The sequence below is a fragment of the Choristoneura fumiferana genome, chromosome 23 (assembly GCF_025370935.1).
Source record: "Choristoneura fumiferana chromosome 23, NRCan_CFum_1, whole genome shotgun sequence".
NCBI lineage: Eukaryota > Metazoa > Arthropoda > Insecta > Lepidoptera > Tortricidae > Choristoneura > Choristoneura fumiferana.
This window is the reverse complement of record NC_133494.1, coordinates 6,245,481-6,266,165: the sequence shown is the minus strand read 5'-3', so window position 1 is coordinate 6,266,165 and position 20,685 is coordinate 6,245,481. Positions and strand designations below refer to the sequence as shown.

The window sequence follows — 20,685 nt, the reverse complement described above, 5'->3', positions numbered from 1 at the left end:
ATAGTAATACTTCGAAGAAATAAACAGCGATATTTAGTTGTTCTCTCTCATGAATAGTTGATGAAACGTATTTTTAAGCAAATAATAATCGATGAAGTGTGAGATGAGATGAGTCGATGAAGTAAAATTACTCCAAGAGAAAAATGTTAGGATTGAATATTCTATGAATTGTTTTCGATGAAATGAAATTCGATAAATAATTTGTCGACATTTCAAGGGGGCACCCCTTATATGGCTATTTGCCGTTTAACTTAGAGCCATAGATAGTTTCAGTTCACAAATAGCTTGGAGGTGATGGGTAAAGTAAATGTTTAGAGTTTTTATTGCGTTTCACAATGTTTGAAGTAATGCACGAGACGAGATTCGGTAACGACACCACATTTTATTTGCGAGCGCTTGTAGAGCATTGAATATACATACACTGTTGTAAATCAAACATGTTCACACCTAAATTTGTTTACTAAAATAACAACACGAACTTCGTTCCTAATATGCGGACAACGTATAAAACACCTAATATAGCCGTTGTGAATATCTTATAGTTTTAGGGGACCAATGACTCGCTCCATGAACGCCGAATTGTGACTAGTATGCTAATGAATGTTTACGGAGCCACTACTATAGGTTTCGTGGTTGTTTTCATTCAAGAAAAAGTCAAAATCAGAGTTATTTTTTAAAATATCCAAACGTATAATACTTGTGTGGTATCTGTGGGACGTTTTTTTGATTTCGCATAAAAATGCCAAGAAGGTAAAAAAAAACATTATGATAATAACGGCGTTGACCGTCTGATAGATGAAATAGTTAAATAGTTATAGCGGGCATTTTAGTTTTATTTCAGAATGAATTCCCAGCTTGTGTCTGTTTTCCAAGGAACACATGCTATTTAGGGTTCAGGAAACCTCCAATTTCACCATCTTCAAATCAAGCGTGGTCATTTATTAAAAAAGGGTGCTACGTCTCAGACCACATCTAGGTTTACTATCAGGCGTCAAAAAATGTTCTTGGAAATATAAAGTTGTACAATCTCTTTTAGTTTTTTACTTCTCCGCGCAGGTTCGTATAGCGCCGAATAATTATCCAATTTAATTGCGAGTTAATACCCTCGTAGGGCTTTTACTCCGGAAATAATACCCGTTTAATGATTACATCCGTGTGTTATAATTTTTATTATCTTACATGTTGTTGCGTATCATCAGGTTTTTGGGGGATCATGTTTATTAAGTGTATCAGTTGAACTTCTTTAAAGCTATAAGATGACGGCGCTCGAGATTTTTCTCACGGACCATGACTGTAAATCAACCTGTTATTTTATTTATTTGCTTTTACTCTTGTTGCAGGTCGAATGCGAGGAATGAGCGAACGAGATTAAGAGAAAGAAAATGCGTCTACAAATCGTAATAACGTTAGCCGCCATTATAATATGTGATGCCAAGCTGCCTTCTATGAAAAGCCACCTCCAATCGAATGAGTTACCACCGAACCCGACTCAGAACTCGCAAGCGCTGCGGTTGCTCGAGGTGCAAGCAAAAAGTGCGAAAACGAGTAGAATCGTAAACGAATACAAAGCGAGACATCGAAGGGATACTTTCGATTCGAAAACTTACAACGAATATAGTTTAATATGGGCGTATTCTGAGCGTCTCGACGAGAATGGGGACGTGGTATTGCGATGGGTAAAGTCGGATTCGAGTATCACGTTTAGGGTGGAAGCGAGGACGCGCGGTTACGTCGGTATCGGATTTAACTCTGCGAGGAACATGAGAGGCGCCGACTTGGTGGTGGCCTGGGTCGACGACAGGAATAATCATGCGCATGTTTTGGTAAGTTCAAGCTTCGCACCTGTCGTCTTGTTCCCACGAATATTCGCTGGTGGTCGTTTTACGAAATCTTGCTGTGAGCCAAAGCGATCGTAAAGTTTACTTGTGGCTCGACAGTTATTAAAAAGTATTTTTTATCTACAGTTCAAAATAGAAAATAACGCTCGTAAACAAAGCCAAAAGCCTCCTCCTCCTTTATCTTTTAGGATCAAGACAAATGGCGCTGGCTTTGCGAATGTGATAACTCAATGTAATCGGATATCTCTTTTAAAGTTGTTCGACAGCAAAAATGTCTCTATTCTTAAAAAAGTTGAGGTGAAACAAGGTCCACTTAGCTACAACGTGGTTGTGACCAAAAAACTTTGCTGTTGAATTCCGTGAATATCACCTGTAAGTTCTAGTACAAAGGGTTCGCTTGAGGGAAATGCTTGTGTCTGAAGATACAAAAAGACAATGGCCTGCGGTTTTCGGTGGGCATGTCAACGGCTGGGAATCGAACCGGAACGGTTGACGCCGGGCGCGTTGTCTTGCTCTGTTTTACAAATTTGATATCATTTTTATTGCCACACTTACAACTTGTACTGAATTTCGACGAATTTGCTTCGTAGGGGTGTCAAATCAACTAAATTCAAAACGAATTCCGATTCAAAATTAAGGTTATCCCTTAATTAGTTAGATAAAAAGTTTTGTTTTTTGAGAAGATACGTATTTAGATAAGCTTTAAAGTAAAATGTAAATTAGTAATTAAATAATTACAATTCCAACGGTATACCACTGAACCACCACGCTGAGGATGATGACAGAGCTATCGAAATTACCGATCTTATTGCGCGTGAACTTTACACTAAAGACAAGACCACGCTAAATCCCGGCAACTTTCATCTAAATCGTTAGAGCTGTTTCCAAGATCCCCGATATAAATAAATAAATAAATATGAGTGTTTAAAGATATAAGACATTCTAGTCTAAGCTTAAGAAATAATCTTCCAATCAATTCCCCGTACGGCTCGCAAGTCTGAAGCGGCGTCTGCAGCAATTCAACTCGAAGCTCCGAAGATTAAAACTTGGAAGATTAAAGAGGAACGCACCCAGGCAAGTTGTAAGAATATTTGCATACGGAATGCACTATCGTGAGCTATAATTATGCCAGATGTTTGTCTCGTCTGCTGCAGCTAGACAGTACTTATGTGTTTAGAATATAATGCGCATATTACTGGCAAGATGCTACCATGGCATAAACGTACCTACACAATAATACGGGATCCTTTCGACTACCATAATTTTATAAGTCATTATGTAATGTTTGTCATAATTATTGTAAGTCATAATTTTTTTCCCACTGAAACCGTATATTTCTCAAAAAAATTTAAATGGTCACCTATCGAACTCTAAAGGTTAGGTTAGGGTTTTTTTATAACTATTTGAAAAATAAATGGTTTCAGAGAAAAAAAGAGTTATGTCAAACATCACATTATTACTAACAATTTTCTACCACTCAATATAGACCCCAATAATACAATTCACATTTTATTTATATTTTTACTAACAGCATGTTTGTCTTTCGAAATCTTTTTAAAAGTGAAAACGATGTTGTTACAGATTAAAAGTATTTTTTATAGGACTGCTTTTACTATCTTTTGTTATTTTTGCGAAGACGGTGTCGCAAATTGAGCAACAAGGATTGTTCCGCAAAACTTTCCGAGTCTGCCTTTTCTAAACAGAGATTCTACTCAGTAATCAAGACGGTGTGCAAACGAAGTTTCTCATTCACTCTTGCGCCCGAACTTTACGCTTAAACGGGACAGAACTTCGCTCGTATCGGGCGACGTTTATCGATTTCCCTTGGATCTTGAAGCAAGCTCTGGAAGCAAGACATTAGACGCAATAGAATTTACTCTCCTTCGGCGCAAATGGAAAATCGGCCACTTGAATTGACCATTTTGAATTTGGACCAAAACCGCAAACCATCCAAAGTGAATTTTGTCATATGAAATATAATGTGCTGAAAAATATTTACAACCAAATTTATTTTTGTTGTAAATTAATTAAACCCAAATGGAATATTGTCCAGTATAAAGTATGAGCAAAATGAAATAGGTAAGCAATAAATGAATGTTGTTTAAATCAAGTAATAACTTGATATGTATCTAGGCCCAAAACAAATGATTTCGTGTGGTACATATTTACAATTCGGTATATTACTGAGTGTACGTAAATACAAGTGGTCGTTTTTTTTCGGCGTACATCAAATTTGTCAATTTTACCATGGGACAAGATTTAATTTTCGACTATATTCAAGGTGGTCAGTTTTCCTAGTGATTTCAAATTGTGATTTTTCTGCTTTGACGTATAATTTCGAGGTGTCCATTTTCCATTTGCACTAAATGAAAGTAAATCAGCAATAGGTTACTTGAGCATCACCAGATTGTTCTAACCCTGCAATCATTTGTTTAGTGTCTTACGTTGTTTTCCGAACAAAAGCGCTACTGTTTAACTTCGATATGAATACAAAAGACAAGATACAATCCGTTCCGAAGTACAATGCCATTCTGAAGTTTTAATCGAGCGGATATATATACCGATAAGGGGAAGGATGCAACTTGTTCTCACCTCGTGTGAAGGTTCATTGTGTTTAGGTACAGTCGGCGATAGAAGTGGATGTTTTAATTATTCAGAGTTTGAGCCCTCAAATATCTGTCATTCCCAAACAATGTCCAATCAAAAACTAAGAAATAGTAAGGATATGACAGCTGTCACAGAATTGAATCTATTGTTGGCTGATCTACGAAGTCTGGAACTTGGAATAGGTTAATAATTTTGCTTTTGTACATCTTTTTCCTCTATTTATTAACAATAAAGAGTTATAAAATACAGTAAAATATGGTATGTATATGGTATATATATGGTATCATCGAGCTTATCAGCTGATGACGGAGGAGTTAAGCATGCACTGGAACTGCAACATAGAACGACGTAATCTAGATGAGTTTAGGCTTAATGTCAGAATGTTCTAAGGGTGTATTTTGAGTATTAAAGTTGCTTTTCATGGTCTGATGATGGAACAGTCAGGCAGTTACCATCATTTCATCATCATTCATTCGCTTCTTTGTTTCAAATCTTGCAAGTTAATGCTAATCGAATGAAATAGCCAACAGAAAATTTCGTATTTGTAAAATACACTAATATTATAAACTGTCTTCGAAAGTTACCAAGTTTGGGCTTAAGATATATTTAATTACAAAACAACCTACGTACCTCTGGGACTTAAGGTGAAATTTGTTCATGTTAAAATATTGTAGTACAGTCTACACCTATAAATTGTCCTAAGAGAGGTCAGATAAACACAGCAGGTACCCAAATAGTTAGTTCCCTACTGATGAAGACGTTCCACTTCAAAAACGTACTCATTTACCTATCATTTGGTATTAAGACAACCAAGTCAACATTGTAAAGCAACATTGTAAATCTGTTTAAAAAATAATACCTTATTGAGTTTCTTGCCGAGCTCTTCTCAATAGAGGTTTTTCCGAACAGGTGGCAGATATTTTAGAAATTTACATATACCTAAGTGCTTGTTATATTGAGGTTATATTATATGAATAGGTACAGGTATTTTTACTTTGACATTGTCACAAAGATCAGTTTTCAAATAAGAGTGGTTGTTTCAGTTTTGAGAAATACTTTTTCTTATTTTTGACTAGCTTTTGCCTGCGGCTTCGCCCGCGTGGAATTCGGTTATCGCGCGCTGATCCCTCGGGAACTGTGCATTTTTCCGGGATAAAAAGTAGCCTATGTCACTTTCTGACTCATAAACTATCTCTATGCCAAAAATCATGTCGATCCGTCGCTCCGTTTCGACGTGAAAAACGGACAAACATACAAACACACACACTTTCGCATATTTATAATATCAGTATGTAAGGATTTATTCGCGTGTATGTTTTTTTTACCTTTTGTATGTTTATTCATGAACTGTATAAAAAAAATGTTTCACGTGATTTTACTCCCAAATTATGGTAACGCCAGCTCGCTGTTTTACATACATTTTAGGAATAAATAAAGTCTCATTTGGATGCCATACAACCGTCACCCCTGACGTTTTAACGTAACGAATGGTTAACCACTCCCGTGTTAAATCCCTGCTTAAAGTGTCCGTTACTTATTGCTTACAAAACACGTTTATTTACTCTAAACTTTATTCAAACAACGATACAGCTCAAATTCATGTAGGCATGCGAAGCGTGGTGTACATTCGGGTAGAACGGGCGTTGAAATTATCTATTCCCTTTTATGTATTTTTGGGTTTCATTTATGTTGAAAGCGTCACAACTATCATTTATTCAAGTAAAATTTGCTTTCTACGCTTATTTTGGCTGGCGAATGACAGCGTCTTCAGGAATTAATTTGTTTTTAAGTCGTTTACTTAGAATAATGTGTGCTCATTCCTAAGCAGAATTTTGAGCTACCTCAATGATTTGTAATGTTTATTTCTGGAACAGAACTAAATAGAGACTAAGTAAAAACCGGCCAAGAGCATGTCGGACACGCCCGAAATAGGGTTCCGTAGCCATTACGAAAAAATAATTAATATTTTTCTAAGGCCTTCGTATTTTGTACGGAATATTCCAAATTTAGGTATATTTTATACCTTAGGCTTACTCTTAAACTACTAATAATTCTCAAGAAAACTTAACCGTTATAGTTTTCCTTATAAGTTTGATATACTTTCTACCATTTTGAACTTTTTTAAATTTTACCACTTACAGGTTTTGATTTTAGAGGGGGAGGGACACTCGATTTTAATGAAAATTTGCACTTAAAAGTTCAATATTTTGCAAACAAATCACTGAATCGAAAAATTGTTTTAGCAACGCCCTGGATGGTGGTTTTAAAAGACCCAGCCAACGATACCCCACACTACAAGGTCGGATGAGAAAAAAAAATCACCCCCACTTTTCGTCTATGGGAGCTACCGAAAAAAAAATATTTTTGAATTTTTTATTGTAGTATTTTGTCGGCCTAGTCGCATAGTTTACATATATATTCGTGCAAAATTACAGCTTTCTAGCATTGATAGTCCCTGAGCAAAGCCGCGGATGGACAGACAGACAGACATGGCGAAACTAAGGGTTCCGTTTTTGCCATTTTGGCTACGGAACCCTAAAAGGCTTAAGTGGGTAATTTTATTTTAAACAGCTAGTTTTTAGTTTAATTTAGTACTTTAATTTTGTCAAATAAAAATAAAAATGCATACTGTAAGTATATGAAATATTCAAAATCATTTGTTCATTTTGTGTCGTGATATCCTGAATGAAATGTAACCAGGGACTTTCCTGAAAATGTATTATATTTATAACCGTGTTTTAGGTGTAATAAATAAACATAGTTATTGTTAGTTCTATCATCTGAAATTTACTAGTAACTCTCGATAAAAACCATTACGTTGATTGTCGTTGTTCATGAATAAAAATAAGCAAATTGGGGTTGTCGAATAAATCAAACCGCTTCCGTACGCATTAGTATTCCACAAAAACGTCAATTCAACGCAGTATTGGGATTGGGAATTCCCGAACGTTTGGGAAATCAATTTCCCGCGCGACTGTACCTACTCAGCATAAAGACCCATCACAACCCGGTAGTACAGTCACGTAGAATGAGTCAGACTTCGTTTTGCCATGAGACTAATAAATGTTGCATAGGAAAATATTAACGCACACATTGATAATAAGTTGGATTTATTTATTAACAAACAAATAATATATACAATAATTAACAGAAATAAATAAAAATAGAACTAAAATCTAACTTACTCTAATCCTAAAAATCTATATTTACAAATATCACCCAAGTCGCTGCGTTTCCTCGTTGTATGGCAATGGCAATACATTGACCGAGGAAAGAGCCAGCCCTATGGTCGCCAGTGGAACGGGCAAGCTTAATAAGTCGAATTGCCTTGTTCAAGTTTAGTTCTATTCGAGTATTTTTCTTGTCATAACATGTAATTTATAGAGCACCGAAGGATTACCAGAAAGGGTAGGCTTTTAAGGTTTTGTTTTACGATGTGTTTTGTTTTATTGAACAGTCGGAAAGTACCTAATAGGGAGACACAATATCACCAAAAATATTCACAGCCTATTTGGAGGACATATTTAAACTGCTCGACTGGTCCAATAGAGGCATAAATATCAATGGATAATACCTATCGCATTTGCGCTTCGCAGATGATATAGTACTGTTTGCTAGCAACACGAAAGACCTACAGGCTATGATGGAGGAGCGGTATTCTGTGTCTCTTAGCGTTGGTCTAAAAATGAACAACCTAAAAACAAAGATCGACAGTGTTGCCGAATCCGTCTATTTGGGTCAAGTTATAAGTCTTGAGAGGAGCGGACAGGAACGTATCCAGTTGGGATGGGGGGGGGCTTTTGGCAAACTTTCCGACGTGTTCAGGGACTAACGAGTGCCTTTAAAACTCAAGCGCCGCACATGCAAAAAGTGCGTCCTGCCCGTAATGGTTTATGGAACCGAGACTTGGACACTGACTCGGCCCTTCGTCCATGGACTACAAGTCTCCCAAAGGGCTATGGAAAGAGCTATGTTGGGGATTTCTGATACTAAATTAGGAAGTGGAAGTGGGCGGGCCATATTTGTCGTAGGTTCGATGGAAGATGGGACAAAAAGTTGTTGGAGTGGAGACCACGAAAGGAGTTCAGGAATGTGGGGAGGCAGCCAGCAAGATGGACGGACGATTTGGTGCGAGCGGCTGGATGCGGAAAACTCAGGACCGCTTAGAATGGTCTAAAATGGAAGAAAAGTCTCTTGACTTTTACTCAGCATTGGGTAGATAAAGGTCGAAGAAGAACAAGCGCTTGTTTAATATTGTGACAGCAAAAATAATTCACAGGGAAAACATGATTCTGTACCTACTAATCGTAGCTGCCGGCCCGGCTTCACTCGAGTGTACTAATGAAGATCAATATCTCAAAAACGGCTGAACCGATTTTGATAAAATTTGTCTCAGAACCATCGCTAGAAACCCTGCTTTCAAATTAAAAAAAACCGCATTCAAATCGGTTCACCCGTTTAAGAGCTATGGTGCCACAGACAGACACACATAGCGGTCAAACTTATAAATCCCCCTCTTTTTGCGTCGGGGGTTAATTAATTACCCAAATGCACCCAGTTAGAAAATGATTTTGCCATTGTTTTTTAACGATGTTTATATAGATTTTTGCACAAGGCAAAATGATTTTATAATATCTACGCTGAAACTATAAACGCAAACCATATAAACAATATCTCAAAGATCAACAGTACACTGAAAGCAAAAAGCCAGATCTTCCAACCTCAGACCGAGGGCAACCGAACGATAAAACATAACACCGTAATAAGCATTTCGGAATTCAAATTAGTTTACAAGCAGGAAGTGGAGCTAATCTATGATCGATCCTGTCCCGAGGATCAAATTAATATCTATGGGCACCCCGGGCGGTGGTCGGCCCTCTAATGTTCCATTCAATTTCAGTCCACATGCCTATCATCAGAGAATACTAGCTTTTTAAAAGGAATTTTAATATCAGATGCTCAGATTTCAATCATTATTATTTGAACCAAATATGCCGATCGAGAACTAGGTACCTATATACTATATAGGTACGTTAGCTTGATGACGTCAGCTGTTACCTATATTTTTTAACTTATTGTTAGGTATCCTGCACAGATCTTCTGATGTTACTGGACTAAGTGTTACCTCAACTAATCTTTGAAACTCTTGACTTAGGTAATTTTCGTAGGTATTACGAGTACAGCAGTCTCTTTTTATTTCCAGGTTTTTTTGGCTTCAGCTTTATCAGAATTTCTAGCCCTATACGTCCTATTTCTGGGCACAGACCTCCTCTCAGGATTAGAGGACTCGGGCTGTAGTTCTCGCATCTTCTGCTAATGTTTTAATGTTCATAACACCAAGTGATCGTTAGGTACATAATCGTCAATGAACTTGAGCAGCCCCACTCTTCAAACATAATGTCATTTGCTTGTAATCGAGAGAGATGCAACGATACCACTGCAGCAGCGCCTTTTTTTAACAGAAAATCATAAAACTGTTTTTTTTATCAAACCGATTTTATGATATCGTAAATAGAAAACGTACATCAATAATAATATAATGCATAATAACGTATATAATTTTTCACTTGGCCAAATCAGGTGGTTTTTATTGAAAAGCTACTTAAGCAAAGCCAATAGGTGTGGTCAGCGTCTTAAGTTCAAGTTGACATAAACAGGAATTTTTACTTCCACTATAAACCTTTGTAGGTTCGTCAGTTTAATTAATCCTCTCACGTCCAATTCTGTCGATCTGTTTAAAATTCCTTTAGCACTACAGCATTTTAAATGGGCTCGGTATTATCCACCATACAACAGCGTAAACAATACCCACACGTTTCCATGCGTTTAGAATTGATAACATTTGGGTACATTTGGTTACCATGCTCGAATCGGAGCCTATATACTACGAAGTGCAAAATTCGAACTTCGTATCTTGCCGTCCCGCTAACGTTTATATCAGTTAGTACGAGAGTGAGAGGGACGGTACGATACGAACTTCGATTTTCGAATTTCGTAGAAGCCCCCCTAAACCGTGAATGATTAGCAACATTAGAACCAAGTCCGTGATCAATTGGAAATCGTTAGTCGTTATATTTTTGGTGTACCTATCTCATCACTGGCTTGTTTGGTATCTTCAATTACTGATTTCATTAATTTTTATTAGGGTTTTGTACAATTGATGAGTGTATTTATATTGCTTATAAAGGCATTTATATCACTAAATTAGTAATTTGTTGACGATTTTTTAACACGTGGTTTTAGCAGACAATGTTTTTTGTTGTTTTGAAAAATTATATTGTTTCGATCTTCTATCCTTTCGAATTGTCGTCCGCAACGAAACCTTGTGTTGTATCTTGTTTGATAGGAATAATTTTTGACCTGAGAATCTAATAACTATTATGAACAAAAAAAATGGAAATCAGGCGAAGAATTCAGAAACAAAATTTTTAATTTTCCTTTTTCGATAACTTTTTCCTAAAACGTCTCTTTGAAAAATCACAGAGCCAACACTTCCTTATTAATTACAAGCTTTGAGTTCAGTGGCTTCGCATTAGCATTGGCATTAAGCTCTTTTAGGTAACGCATCCCATAAATTACTTTGACATTGCATCTATTTTAGGAACATTATCGATAGGTACCATACTCGCGTAATTGGAATATACGTAGTTTAGACTTGTCAATTTGATTTGATTATTTCTTCTGTGGCCGTATTGTCAAACGCTATGGCGCTCGCGATCGCTTTCACCATCTCTTTCTATCATCGTTCTACACCATATAACAGAACAAAGCGGTGAAAATGATTGTGATTTTGACGGCGTTATATGTACATATATAAGGCCTTATTGGAAAGAAAGAAAGAAAATACTTATTCACAACACAAGACAACAATATTATTTAAATGTGAAAACGTCAATCTTGTAGGAATCCGCATTTAATTTTCAATTTATTCAGAGACGGACTTTTTAATTGAAACACTTCTAAATACGCTTAAAAATTCTACCAGTAGCATCAAAAGCACACTCTTATAAATACAAAACAAAAAAACTTCCGAGTGTTTAGCTACCAAATCTACCAAACCTCTATAGATTAAATAGTCAAGATAAGCTAAGAGAAGCGACGACTACTTAAATTAATTTAATTTACTATAAACACGGCTGTTCGGGGACTATATTCAAACAAGCTGCATTGGACATGCGACAAGGTGCGTTCGGGCAAACACCTGCACTTTAATGTTATGTATTGGAACGCGCAAGGAATTAAAAAGAGATGGTCAAGCGTATTGCGGTGATGCCATAGGAATCCTTACGATATACTATAGTGCCCGGCCGCTAAGAAGTCAATCCTGACACATTGCACAACTATGAAGTTCCTGATTATTGTTAATGTCAATCATTGAAAAAAATGCTAAAAAAAATTGCATTGAAAATCGCACGCAATAAGTAAGCATCGCATTTTTGTCTCTGACTCATATTTCATCATCATCATCATCATCAGCCCGAAGACGTCCACTGCTGGACAAATACCCGGTACTCATATTTAATATTCAGAAACTTCATAGTTTTGCAATGTGTTAGGATTAAATTCATAACGGCCGTTGACTATAGTATCATTAAATCGTTTTAATAAATTTTACGTTTATTTTGAACTTCAATATTGCTTATTTAAATGGATAACATGTTTTGTCGTCTCCATATCTTTATAATTTTAGCGTTTGGTCTGAGAACGACAGACAACTGACATAAATAGCTCTTTGAGTCGGATAGTTTTGTTTTGTCTTCAACGTAGCCTTTGTATGACGTCACTCGACTAGCAATTGGCAATCTCATTCATTACCGTGAATGTTTGTTGATTGTTCGTCAGTGAGTGTAAGCATTTTAATTGTATCTACTTGCAATTGGAGTGTTTTATCTTTAGCTTGACTCTACTCGGCTGATTTTTACGAAACTTTCCACAATTATTAAGTTCCCGTGACAATACAATATGATGATAATTTGACGAAGGTCTAATGGTGAAGTTAGGAGGTGGACAATGGAAAACTTCAACCTGTACCACGAGAACCTTTGGTATGCCGTGTTACGGATCCGTACCCAGCCCCGCCCCCAATGTAATGTGTACCTTATGGTTACGTAATTAGGGTCCAATTTCCTTCGGATCTGTCACGGCCCCCCCCCAATGTAATTTGCAACCTAGGAAAACCTAATTAGAGTCCAACTTTCATCTTTCTTTTTTAATACCTAAAACATACCTACCTATGGCGGCCAACGGCTTACCAAATGTACTTTCATGTTTGGGCTCATTTAGGTACTTAGTTTTAAAAGGATGCGGTGTTTATTTGCGTCTTGTAATGCTATTCAGCGACAAACTAAAATCATTTCAAATTAAACACTTATTTTAAACAAGCAGCTGCATTAAAACTAGAAAAGTATAGTTAGGACACAACAACAAACCAACTAAAATAAAATCGTGATACGCAAGATATAATGAAGATAAAGATGATTCCAAGTCTATCGCCCCACGTTTTTATTTTAGTTTGTTGTTGTGTCCTGACTATTATTTTGTAGTTCTTGGTACAACTGATCGTTTAAAATAAAAGCGTGTGATTCAATAGTAGATTGTACAACAAGAGCATAAAACGAGCCAATTTATCCGAGACGTTCATATAGCCACCCGAGCCGGTACGGTAATGGTGGATAGACACGTCGAGGGGAAAATGGGTTTAATGCTCGAGTTTTACACTCTGCGTCGAGGGGAAAATGGGTTTAATGCTCGAGTTTTACACTCTGCTTTTCACTTCGATTGAGAGGAAATTAATTAGCAACAGTGGAAACAATGATTCACTTTCTATGTGCCTTTTATTTTTATGCATTATTATAATAATTCATTTTTTTAAAGTTTACAGATTTATTATGATTTCTAGTTTTATATAATTTAAAGAATATATAGAAACGTTTTTGTTTGTGGCTGTTGACACCTGATTACCTTGGTCTTATGTTGGTCTTAGACGAAGATTTTATTTTATGCACTAGAGCATAAAAAGTCATTTTATGTCGCCTAGCCGTGGTGGCCTAGTGGTTTGACCTATCGCCTCTCAAGCAGAGGGTCGTGGGTTCAAACCCCGGCTCGCACCTCTGATTTTTTCGAAACTCATGTGCGGAATTACATTTCAAATTTACCACGAGCTTTGCGGTGAAGGAAAACATCGTGAGGAAACCTGCACAAACTTGCGATGCAATTCAATGGAGCGTGTGAAGTTCCCAATCCGCACTAGGCCCGCGTGGGAACTATGGCCCAAGCCCTCTTGTTCTGAGAGGAGGCCTGTGCCCAGCAGTGGGACGTTTATAGGCTGGGATGATGATGATGATGATGTCGCCTAGATACAGCATAAACACGAACTTTACGAGCATGTGAAGTGAAAAAAATCATTTCAAATTAAACACTTATTTTAAACAAGCAGCTGCATTAAAACTAGAAAAGAATAGTTAGGACACAACAACAAACAAACTAAAATAAAATCGTGATACGCAAGATATAATGAAGATAAAGATGATATTTCAAGTCTATCGCCCCACGTTTTATTTTAGTTTGTTGTTGTGTCCTGTCCTGACTATTATTTGTAGTTCTTGGTACAACTGATCGTTTAAAATAAAAGCGTGTGATTCAAAATATTTTTGACTTGTTCTTATTAGCTCATTACTTTGCAAACATTGTATTATCCGAATGTAATGGGTCATCGACAGCGCGATACGCGATACCCCAAAAAGTTTTTTTAGCGTCAGGTCCTCGTATTTAAGTTATTCCTGATGTGAATTTAACGATAAAGTGGCCATTGGCTTTTATTTCAATCGAGAATTCCTGGATTTATCGCCGCAGTTGATATGTATGTGAGACACTATGTGATGATGGAATTCAAGATTAAATGTAAATGGCATTTTAAATACTTACGTTTGGTATTATTCAAACTTTGGTTTTTCATACCTATGCACTTTTAATCGGTTATTTATTAAGTTAGTGACAGTTCGCATCTTTTTATAAATGCCATGATTTTAAAATCAATCAATCAATCAATCATTTCTTGTCAGAAAGTGAGTGTTACGTAAATGGTAACAATTGCATTGAAGTTCGTCACAATCAGCCAGTGTATGGCGCACAATATTCGGCAGATACGCTAATACGCTCATTATATGTCATTGAATCATTGAAATTGAAGAAAAATAAAAATAAAAATAATAATAATCAAGATTTAGAATACTTAATAGTGATGTAAGAGGGTTTAACGTCTTTCAATACTTTCAATGTAAACAAGGAATGCCCTAAAATCATATCAACATTTCTTTGGAAACAGTTTTTATATCTATCGCAATAGATATAACCATGCACATACCTCTTCACAGTGTTTGATTTAAACCAATAATTAGTGAACAGGTTCAATCAAGCGCTGCCCAAACACTACGTTTTATTTAATGAAGGTGAATGTTAACATTGTCGACCACAAAGGGATGAAATGCCTGTTTATTACAAAACAAACTGAATGCCGTATACTGATTTAACACTTTAAAAAGCTTTGTAAATTAACAAACGAAATCGGAACGGAGATAGTGCTGCGAAATCATGCCTTAATTTGCATGAGATCCATTAGTTAAGCTTGAAATGTTTTTGGACAGCTACCGCTAAGTTTCGATTACCTAACGTGATGTAAAATGAACTACTTTTTTCGATGAAATATTCAATTAGTACACAGACAAAATTATTGTTAATGTTCATCAAAGCAGTAGGTATCATTTACGGGATTTTTAGATTCAGACTTTTTAAAACGTCGTCGTCGTCATCTTGTTTACTTGTTTTCGTGAAGGCATTTGCTATTGTGTCACATCTTGCATATCAAATAGCTAAAACACTTGTAGTCAACATTACAAAGCCTGTATCTTGCGCAGTCTAGTAGGTTTATCAAACAATAAGATTCCAAAATGAACTGCTCATGAAAAGAACTTGATCTTTATTATACCCTTTTAAGACTAGCATCAATGTCGATTCCCAATACGATATCGGCTTGATAAATTCTTAAATTCCGCGGTTCCCATTTGTACGTACATTATGAAAACATCGTGGATTCCCGCAAAGATTACAAATGTCTGATTAGGCCAACATGAACATTTTGGTAACGCGAAACTTATCGGGTTGCCGGAATTACATTCTTTGGCAGGTAGTCCGTTTATTTGTGGATCACGTGGGGCTTAAATTAGAAGGCCGTAGAGATTATATTCCAGTGACGTTTGTATCGACGTAAGGTTCGCTAAGGTTCAATTGCGTAATAGGATCAGCAATATTGGCGAGAGTTTGTGAAAAGGGAATAAGAATTTCTTAGCTTCGTAGGTAGCTGCCAGTAATTGGGTTGTTTAATGATTTCACATAAAGAATATTTATTTATTTTCTTTCTTTCTTACAAACAAAGGGAAGGTTGAGGCAATATGGACTAACCGTAACCCTAAGTCGCAACATTTCGCAGGTACCGATCATGGAATCGCGAATCGCGAACGTTTGACGTCGGCATTTTACATGGCGTTTCCATTGTGTCCCCGATTCTCATGCGCCAACCATCAGGCTGATTCTCGAAACTTATTCTTTTGTGTGAAGGTAGAAAGAATTTTAATGCTTCCGTTTGAACTTGGTATGAAATTGCACAATAGAACGTTGTTACGCAATGCTAGGCCCATTTTGATCCGATGTTCTAAAGTGCTACTACAAAAATCTAGGATTTATGGGTGTTAAAGTTATTGAGACGACGTTTGCATTTAGGATAGAGACTCCGTTTGTCTACAGTTCATTGGTGAAATTAATGTATTGAATAGGTACCTTAATTCATCTTTCGGCATTTTAAACGTTTCTAATTTTTAACCCGCGACGCAAAAAGAAGGGTGTTATAAGTTTGACCGCTATGTATCCGTGTGTCTGTCTGTGGCACCGTAGCTCTTAAACGGGTGGACCGATTCTAATGCGGTTTTTTTGTTTGAAAGCAGGTTTTCTAGCGATGGTTCTTAGACATGTTTTATCAAAGTCGGTTCAGCCGTTTTTGAGATATTGAACTTTGAAGTGACGATGTCGGGGGTTTTCCAACTTTTTGTTGGTTAGGTTAAGTTATAACAAATTTATTACTGACTATGATAATACTAATGAAGCCTAAGTTTCAAATTGTCATCCATCCCAGCCTATCTTCGTCCCACTGCTGGGCACAGGCCTCCTCTCAGAACAAGAGGGCTTGGGCTATAGTTCCCACGCGGGCCCAGTGCGGATTGGGAACTTCACACGTACCATTGAATTGCTTCGCAGGTTTGTGCAGGTTTCCTCACGATGTTTTCCTTCACCGCAAAGCTCGTGGTAAATTTCAAATGTAATTCCGCACATGAATTTGGAAAAACTCAGAGGTGCGAGCCGGGGTTTGAACCCCCGACCCTCTGTTTGAGAGGCGATAGGTCAAACCACTAGGCCACCACGGCTTTTTTATTTGAGAATTGTAGTTCTGCACAAATGTAAGCACATATACTCTTTACATCACGTCACTGAAACATGAGTTCCTATACCTACGTTGTGTTAGCTCTGTATAAATGCGATTGTTTTGTACAGAATACCTACCGAACAAACAGGTTTCTGCTGAGTACGAGATTTACAGATTTACACACGTCCGTTCCCACGGTTCAATGGATCTTTTTATATCATATCCTGAGTTTAATTTGTCGAGATTCTTTGGACCAGTTTAACTACCTTTGTAATTGTTCTCTATTATTCAATTGGCTATCCTAGCGATTCAATTTGTAAAAAAATATATGTAAAATCAGCTGCTGTGATTTGTGTACAACTAAATTTAGGCATAAACGAAATAATAATAGGTAGTATCGATTTTTGACCAAGTGAATAAAAAAGAAAATTTGAAAGTAAATTAAGATACAGGAATAAAAATAAAGAAGAGTGAAATAATAGTTTTTTTACCATAAAACCTTGTTTTTAACACGAAAAATAAAACGGATGAGGTTCTCAAGTCGACGAGTATATATAAGTATATTTTTTTCTGACGCATGCATTTTAACCACAGACACATGACATGTCGTTAAATTAATATTATTCCTTTGTCCTGGGACTATTAAAAAATAATAATTGTAAATTGAATTTCACCCACTCTCTGTGATGAAGGAAAAGCTTATGATCAATGAGTATGGAAAGTTTGTACAGAGAAGTCGCGGGAATGGTCAAATATTCTGACCCCCAAACTACGTAAAGACCTGTGTCTTGGGGGCCTAAAATATGTTATAATGCACATATATGATATAATGTTATATCACATATAAAATTATTATAAAAACTCATTTTAAGACTTGTACGGTGCACTGTTTGTAACTTGTTTGTAAGCTTTAAATATTTTCCAATTCTACATCTCTTGTTACGCCCTGGATCTTGATATTTTGCGCGGTTTTATTTTAGATTTATCAGCCTGCACGGTTCAGCAGGGCTACTACGAAATTCGAAAATCGAAGCTCATGTCGTTCCGTCTCTGACGCTTATACTATTTAATACGAAAGTGAGAGGGACGGTACGACACGAACTTCGATTTTCGGAGTAGGCCCTCAGGGTACACAGTTTCGCGTGGGATCTCTTGAATGGAGCATAAGCTTATAAAATCTTGAACAATTTACAATTTATGAATGTGTTCAATAACAAACTCAGTTAAATAGATACTAATAATCCGATCCTATTTACACCCCTAAGCAAGGCACAGCCCTCATCTTAAAATGACATGAACTATAAAATAGATACCTCTTCATCCCCATTTACAGTAGTCGTTATTTTTTTTTTCTCTTCAACTGACTATACTTACTAGTATTTTCAGAAACATCCTGACTACTCAGAACGCGCTGTTATTACTACAAGGCGCCACGATGAAATGGCTAGTAGCATTATTGCCACTATATGAATGTGTGCTGAATGATGAATGTATGCTGAATAAAATGGTGATGATAAAATAGAACGAGCCCTCTGGTCAGTTGCTTTGTTTTACGACGTTATGCTATCTATACTATGCTAGATATTTTTTTAATAGAATTTATTGATGAAAGGACGTTTAGAAAGTTTATTATTACTTTTTGTTAAAGAATTCTATTTTTGCACAGTTTTCTTTCACATGTTCTTATTTAACTAGCATTGTTTGTATGTAAATAACTATGTAAGTAAGAATAGAATACCTATTATAAGTCTGATAATCGTTTGCTTTGCGAACCATTTTTCGACCACTTACTTGTTGATCCGATTGAGCTGAAATTTGCCAATACAATAAATCTGGTAAAGAAATTCTGGTGAACCGGCCAGGAGACAACTCTTCAACGGTTAATGTGATAGATATTAAACTTGGTACTATTTATTTAGTTTGGATGAGAGTGCAAGTGAGTGTGATTCAATAAAATACACAGTAAGCAAAACAGCTTAGGTATATTTTTTTTAACAAAAACTTATTATTCTTACGACATTTGCTCGATTTCTTTTTTTAACATTAAACGCGGACGACATTAACGAATCCAACATAACCAACAAAGGGTCGATAACCGACAAATGGCAAGATAAAATTCTTCACCCTAACTGACATTTGGTAAAACCACGTATCATTACAAGGCACGCCAGGTCGCCAGGTGCTAACATACGGCTGGGCACGTGCTCAAGCCAGCTGCTGGCAAAAAAAATATCTTTATTGCACACACCTCTTGCATGACATCTGCTCTTCTATTTTAATATCATCTGCCGCTTATAATAGAAGATCGGTTTTTATCTGTAGAAGTAATACAAAAACCGGCCAAGTGTGCATCGGATACGCACACTAAGGGTTCCGTATAAAATTAAAATCAAGCAAAATATGTTATTGTTTCTATTAAAAACAAATTATGTTTTATCAATCCAATGATTTTCAGATTTTTCCTTTACTTGCGCTGTGATGTGAGGCTTTACTTGCCAATTTTTATAATTTTATGTCAATGATAATTGCCATTTAGATTTTGATTGTTGAGATTATTGTGTCAAAATACATCTAAAAAGGATGAAGTCTAAATCGGCGTAATTTTTTCAACAGCAAAATGTATTCGTTATATCGCCGGCGGGTTCCAAAAGGCATCCCATTCAGAAATGATCATTGGAAGATCTCGATCAATTGCCAACGCTTAATCGACGTTTCCGTATCTTTATGCTGCTTCCAAATACAAACAAACTTGGGAAGTAAAATAAAAATATTCTGTTTTTCTTTTATCCCGTTTTCCCATTAACCGCGTCGCGGCGGGTATTTTATAAATAATAAAGCATCCCTTTTAACTTTGTTAGGAATTTAATATTAGTTCTTGAAACACTAATCTTAAGTTAAACTCTCCAGAGATTCGAGAGATACGACAGTAAATGGGGTGGATGTCCCTTCGAGCTATTCCTGTTTGGGGTTCCGTAACCAAAATGGCAAAACGGAACCCTTAGAGTTTCCCCATGTCTGTCTGTCTGTCCGTGCGTCTGTCCGTCTCCGGCTTTGCTCCGAGACTACAATGCTAGAAAGCTGTAATTTTGAAGGTTATATGTAGTAACTACGCAGACAAAATGGTAGTTTTTTTTAAGTTAACTAAATTTTCTTTAAAATCAAGCGTCCGTACAAAATATGAAATCCTTAGAAAAATATGACTTAATTTTTTCGTTATGGCTACGGAACCCTATCTTGGGCGAGTCCAACACGCTCTTGGCTGTTTTTCATATAGTCATTTCACCTGTTAAACTTACGGAACTGAAGTTTTCAAGACGCACTAAATCTTTGAGTTTAACTTGGTCGAATTTAATATGGAGATTAAGTACGTCCTAAGCCATTATGAAATGCTGAATGTTTGGAGTTAATGCGTTCCAAAACCCGGAAACTACAATATAATTGTATCAAAAGGGCTTTTTGTTGGCCATTAACCATTTCGAGTCTGGGTTCGGCTTAACCAATATTTATGACTTTGGTTGCTTTGGTCTTATTGAAATGTGCAAGTAAATTTCAATTTGCTTAAGTAAGCCTTCAGCACGACAGTGAGCTATTCCGACATATTGTACTTATTAAATCGATGAGTCAAATTGCAGCTCCCCACAGATTTTGTGGTACAAAATTGGCATCTACGAGTATTACAAACATAACATGTTATGTTAATGGTATTTTTTTTTATTTGTGTTAGGTTTCCCTGTAAATATATGATTCCTAATATTATACAACATAATA

General features: G+C 36.4%; 1 protein-coding gene across 1 annotated transcript in view; it reads left to right on the top strand.

Moving 5' to 3' along the window:
• The window catches only part of LOC141440690 (MOXD1 homolog 1-like), a 119,376-nt gene that overhangs the window by 88,653 nt on the left and 10,038 nt on the right, over positions 1 to 20,685 (top strand). Inside the window, exon 2 of the mRNA XM_074105222.1 lies at positions 1,341 to 1,823. Coding sequence (XP_073961323.1) covers positions 1,383 to 1,823 — 441 coding nt within the window. The 5' untranslated portion in view covers positions 1,341 to 1,382. The remainder of the gene's footprint in view (positions 1 to 1,340; positions 1,824 to 20,685) is intronic.